Source organism: Molothrus ater, chromosome 8, assembly GCF_012460135.2.
Source record: "Molothrus ater isolate BHLD 08-10-18 breed brown headed cowbird chromosome 8, BPBGC_Mater_1.1, whole genome shotgun sequence".
NCBI lineage: Eukaryota > Metazoa > Chordata > Aves > Passeriformes > Icteridae > Molothrus > Molothrus ater.
In genome coordinates, this window is record NC_050485.2 from 17,543,229 (window position 1) to 17,549,228 (window position 6,000).

Sequence of the window (6,000 nt, forward strand, 5' to 3'; positions counted from 1 at the left end):
AAAGTGGCAACATTAACCAGAAAATATGCTTGTCATGACCACATGAAGGGGAAAACTACCTGCAGGCCAACACCTTTAATACCAAATGCTTTTACAGTAAAATAACACCATTAAGAAAATTTACAGCATTGTATAACATTCCTCATATTTAGACAAGTAAGGCAGACAAATGCTACATTCCTGCAACTTGTGAAGATAAACCAAGACATGGCAGAATTCCCAACTCATTCATAGTTCTAAAACCAAAACTCTTATCTCCTGGTCACATATCAGCAAGGAAAGCAGGTATTGCTGATATGCACTGCCAATATTGGATACTGCATCACTCACAAGGGAATCAGGCTATCTTTTAACGAAATACAATTAAAAGTAATTTCATCCCTAAATCAGCATCAGACTTGCCAGAAAGCTAAATCACTCCTACATTAAGAGACAATGACAATGTTTCAAGTACAAGTTTGATGTTGTACTAGAACACACTCACATTCTCTATGAACTGCGTGTTGGACAACATAAGAAAGTCATTGAAGACATTATGAAGGCGGCAGTCTGTAGCTTTTGTTTCACTGATCAATCCGTCCACCTGTTTTTTGATTTCGTGTGTCCTGGAAATGGTTTGCTGTGAGAATTCTTGTAGAAAATGCAGAAGCTGTTGACAACAAAGGAAAGCAATAGTCAGCATCCAACTCTTTTTTCCTTTTGGCACCGTTTGTAAGACAGGCAGAACTGATCATACGCTTCAACTGAGGACCAAAACACACGCACATTACACTGAACCACTCCCACGCACACACACAGGACCAAGTCAGCCACTTCGTTCTACATCTCCGTTCGAGCCAAGCCCTCACTTAGTTTTCCTGCCCAGACCGCAGGCTTAAAGCACCGAGAGAGCGGCCGGGCCCGGGGGCTGCGCTCTTCCCGCGGCAGGCCCGTCCCCAGACCCGCGGCCCCGAGCCCGGGGAGGCCGCGGCCCCGCACTCCTCCGGAGCCGGGCTCAGGCCCGCTCCCGGCCGCACCGCTCACCCCGGCGTCCGAGGCCAAGGACCAGCTCTGGCTGCTCTTACGGATCTCGTCCAGCGACCAGGGCCGCTCCCACACCGGCGCCGGCTCCGCCACGTCCCCGTTCATCTGCGGGAGAAGGACGGTGAGCAGCGGGGCCGCCGCCGGTCCCGGTCTCGCTCCCGGCCCGGCCCGGCCCCGCCGCTCACCCTGGGCCGGTCCCGCCGGTGCCGCTCCCGGCCCGGTCCCGCCGCTCACCCTGGGCCGGCGCCACCGCTGCGAGCGGTCAGCTGAGCGCCGTCACGTGACCCGCCCCGCCCGCGCGCACCGCAGCGCCGGCAGGGGGCGCCAGGTGGCGCGCGCGGGCCGTTGGGCGGAGCCACCGCCTCCCGTCCCGTCCCCTCCCATCCCGTCCCCTCCCCTCCCATCACACCGCATCCCCTCCCATCCTGTCCCCTCCCATCCCATCCCGTCCCCTCCCATCACACCGCATCCCCTCCCATCCTGTCCCCTCCCATCCCCTCCCGTCCCACCGCATCCCCTCCCATCCCGTCCCCTCCTATCCCACCGCATCCCCTCTCAGCGTGTCAGGTCCCGTCCCGTCCCGCCCCGTCCTACCCTCTCCGCGGGAATCCCGCGGCGGGAGGCGGGTCCGGCCGCCGCAGCTGTGTCCAGGCTCTGACCACCATCACGGAGAGACGGGACAGGAGGTGCCGTGTACGGGACGTGCCCTGTACGGGACAGGAGCTTGTCCGCCCCGCGGGGCGCGGGGAGCGCAGCCGAGCCAGCAGGAGCGTGTGCGTACAGCGTTCCCCGCTGGAGCGCTGCACCGGCCCCTGCTGGTGCCCAGGCTTACGAGTAAAAAGGGACCCTTTCCTCCTGTTTTTCTTACTGAAGTAAGTGCAAGGCTTACCCTGAGCCAAGTAAAATCTTCTTAGTTTTAAAACTATGAGCCTTAATAAACCCGTGCCAGAATTCCAGGATCTGCTAGAAGAAAACACACTAACATGAACAAATATACAGTGCAAATCGCCAATTCAATTATCCCTAGGCCTTTTGAGGTTAAACACCCCCCGCTAGCTTCCCCTTTTCTTGCTATTTTTTTTCCAATGGATTAAAAAGCCTTGTCATACCACTGTATTTCATATGGTCTTTATTACAAGTGAATTCACGAGAAAGGAAATGACAATAAAATAACCTGTTCTTCCAGGTGATGACTAAATAATCCATTGGTATAATCAGACCTTTATATTTGCACATGGAGTTTATTTCTTTCTTGAACTTGACTACATTGATACCACTCATGAGGAACCAGGGCACGGATTGATCTTACTTGGATTCTCAAATAAGAAAAAACATGCAAGATCTCCAAGTTCTTATGTATTGATCCAATGGCTACATTCAGATACTGGAAATACGTTGCTAGGTAAGGGACACAGAAACTTCTAAAAGCAAAGTATCATAATACTCCTTTCAACTCTATTTTTCTGTGATTCTGTGACAAGACACCATTACTGAACTGGCTCAGACCTTTAAACCAGTAGAATTTAAAGAATTTTAATATACTGATAATAAAACAGGAACTAACATAGGACAAGTAGAAAAATACTAGCCTAGCTTATTTTCACATAAATATAAACATAAATATAAAATTATTCTCAAAGCCCTTTATTATTTTGCTGTAGTTTCTTCCTCCACAACATTCCATCAACCAGAAAAGCTTGCCTTTGGTTACTTTCCATATTCACTGACATGTGAATCCCCTTTGTTGATAATGCAACGATGTTGATAATTTCACAGAAATTTGTACTTTATAAAACATGAGATCTGTGTGCTCTTTGTGCACTGATGCTGCAAAATGTTGAGTCAGCATTGGGCAGCTTCAGGTCTGGGGGTCTTGCAGATCAGTTTCCATAAAAAAACCAGCATGGCAGCTACATAGAACCTGAATGGTTCCTAGAGGAAGCTGTTTATTTGTGATACACCAGGCTCTGAGCCAAGAGGAAGGTGTTTGTTTGTGATACACCAGTCTCTGAGCCAATAGCACAACAAAAATCTGCTTTCTAGGATTCGTGTCCTAAATATTACAGACAGGGTTACAAAAAGCATTTCATCCTAAAATTCCTTTTGGAAAGAAATGTAGACAGGTTCCATTTAAAGTTTAGAGATAAGCAGCAAGAAAAATCACTGAGGGGATCTTGCTGTTCCCCTCAGAACTCTCTAAATGATTATGTGACATAAAGGTATAAAAATTCACATATGTCATCAGGGACTAATCTGCAGATTAAGAACCAGAACATGTAAGATCGTACAGGGCTGAGGTCTCTGACACCCATGAAGCCATGCCTTACTCACAAATATTTACAAGGTAAAGAGAATACCACAGCGAGCTTTCCCAATAGCTAACAGAAAGTAAACATGTTTTTATAACCTTAGAACATGCAAACACAAAAAAGGTCAAATTACAATTAAAAGTTAAGCTTCTGCATTCCATGGAAAAGAACCCCAATACAATTTGTGCATTGTTCCTCATATCCCTGGCCACTCCTTGCTCTCCTGCTCAGTAGTGCTGTATGTCTTGGTATAGAGGCAGACAGATGCGGTTGTTCAGCCCTGCAATTTCCAGAATTCCTCATTCTCCAAGAGATAGTCCCAGCACCTGCATTATCTGCAGGCTGCAAAGGTCTTGGGGGTGACAAGCAATGTCAGGGTTTGAAGATGCCTCAGACTCTGGTGCACAGTGTAGAAAGGAGTATCTATAGCTGTCACTGGACCAGCACAGGAGTCTGAAATCTCCAGAGGAACTTCCCCCTCTGCTTGGTCTTCGTTGCTGGTTAATGCAATGACAGAACACACTGCTTGCCTATTAGTGTATCTATTCATTTTAGGGAATTCAAAATCAGGTTTCCTATAAATAATTAATTATAACACCTAAGAAATAAGCAACTATGATTACCCATGTCACCTATAAAGACCTTGCTATATTGATTCAAGTTATTTACTGCAATAAGCTGTGCAAGCAGTAAAAAAAAAAATAGCCAGTCTGATAAATTCAGTTCAGGCAACTAGAAATTAAGGGAGAAAAGCTAAACCCACACAGCTAACCCTATAAATGAACTGGACTTTGACACATGGCTTCATTGATTCATGGTTTGATCCTTCTTTGATCCGGAAAGTTCATGTCTGGTGGTAAAATCATGGGCTTGGAGAACAGGCATTATTACTCTGGAGATTCTTGGTGAGGTGTAGGAATACCTATATGTCAGGAATAGGGAAACGTGACTTCTGTGCTGTCTCTGGTTTCTGAATTCCTCCAGGTCATAAGCTCTGAAACTTGAAATCTCTGACACACTTAAGGGAGTGACCCAAAATCATGCATCAAGTCAGCATCAGAATGAAGAAATTAAAAAAAAGTCCTGAATCACAGTCCCATGGTTTTCTACTTTAGTCTTTTGTAAAACTTTGAAACTCATAGGACTGATGAAGTAGTGCTACCCTGCCACTTTTGTAAACAGATTAAGAAATTAAAGTTCTCATATTAATTGAGGTATCATAGTTGATAAAGAAGATAGAGCCAGGATGGCTGTGAACTTATGTTCCAGGTTAGACCCAGGAAAGCCTTGCACCAAGTATGTGCTTGAGAACAAAGAGTGGCTCCACTGCAGACAATGGAACTATCCAGTGGGCTCAAACTAAGGATATATATTAGTGCTTTGCTTGACCCAAGCCCTAAGATCTAGTTTGAAGGCTGCAGAAGTTAATGGGAGTTTTCCAGTTTTCTTCAAGTAGGTTCAAACCTATTTAAGCTAAAGATTGTGTTTCCAACCCATTGGAGGTTTAGTTATCTGCATGACTTAATGTGCAAATATTTATCTGCATGACATATGTAAGTTCCATAGAATCAGGAATGAACTTTGCAAAAAACTTTTTCTCTTACTCTCTACCACAAGGACACCAGCTCTTTTGATGGAAAGTAAGAACACCAAATCATAGAATGGTTTGGGTTGAAAGGCACCTTAAAGATCATCTAGTTCCAACCTCTGGCCTTTGGCAGGGACACCTTCCACTAGGCCAGGTTGTTCAAAGCTCCATCCAGCCAGGTCTTAAACACTACCAGGGATGGGGCATCCACAAGTTCTCTAGGCAACCTGTGCCAGTGTCTGACCACACTCACAATAAAGAATTTCTTCACAATAACAGTTCTAAACATGACCTCTTTCACTTTAGAATGATAACCCCTTGTCCTGTCACTGCCCTCCTCATCTTTCCTGTAATTCCCTGTTAAGAACTCTGCATGCTCTGATGAAATTAGTGCAGTGCTATGGAAGCAATTATCCTGGAAAAAAATTGTATTGAAAAGAGGAATGCACTGGAGATGTAGTCAGATCTAAGACTTTAGGAAGGGCCTAAATTCTTTTAAAGTAACATCTGTGTATGCTCAGGCAGGAGGTTGAAAGGCACCCAGAAGTGTCAGCCTACAGCACACAGCCCACAGCACAGCTGGCAGGGCCCCAGCATCTTTGGCAAGAAATCTTTGGCAGAAGAATGAGCTGTTGTGCCTAACAAGCACCTTGAAAGCAAAACCAGTCTTGCTTTGAGGTCCCTATCAAAAAGCCACAAAAGAACTGGCACAAAATTTCCTGTTCAGCCCAGGGTGACCTGGTGGTAGCAAAGCCTGCACACAGCAAGTGAAAGGATGGGAATGACTTTACAGTGGTACAAGACATATGGTGCACATCATCCATGATTTCTCTACATTTGTAGGAAAGCCTTATATCAAGAGATACACAATCATCACTGAGAGAGTTTGCAAACAATATTTAATGTGCCAAATAATAAATAAGTCTGGTCATCTTAATGGTGAAGTAAACTGTGCTTACTTAGTTCATGCTTCAGGTAGTTTTTTGGGGTTTTTTTGTTTTTGTTTTTTTTTTTTTTCATTTTGGAGAAATAGGATTTTTTAAAAACTCTGTAAAAAAAATATTTGTATTAACAACAGTG

At 45.3% G+C, this 6,000-nt stretch overlaps 1 protein-coding gene across 1 annotated transcript in view; it reads right to left on the bottom strand.

Annotated features, from left to right (window-relative positions):
• Positions 1 to 1,287, bottom strand: part of WASHC2C (WASH complex subunit 2C) — a 35,605-nt gene extending 34,318 nt beyond the window's left edge. The window contains 3 exon segments of the mRNA XM_054515585.1: positions 485 to 649; positions 1,024 to 1,128; positions 1,209 to 1,287. Coding sequence (XP_054371560.1) covers positions 485 to 649; positions 1,024 to 1,128 — 270 coding nt within the window. The 5' untranslated portion in view covers positions 1,209 to 1,287.
• Between the last annotated feature and the right edge of the window lie 4,713 nt (positions 1,288 to 6,000).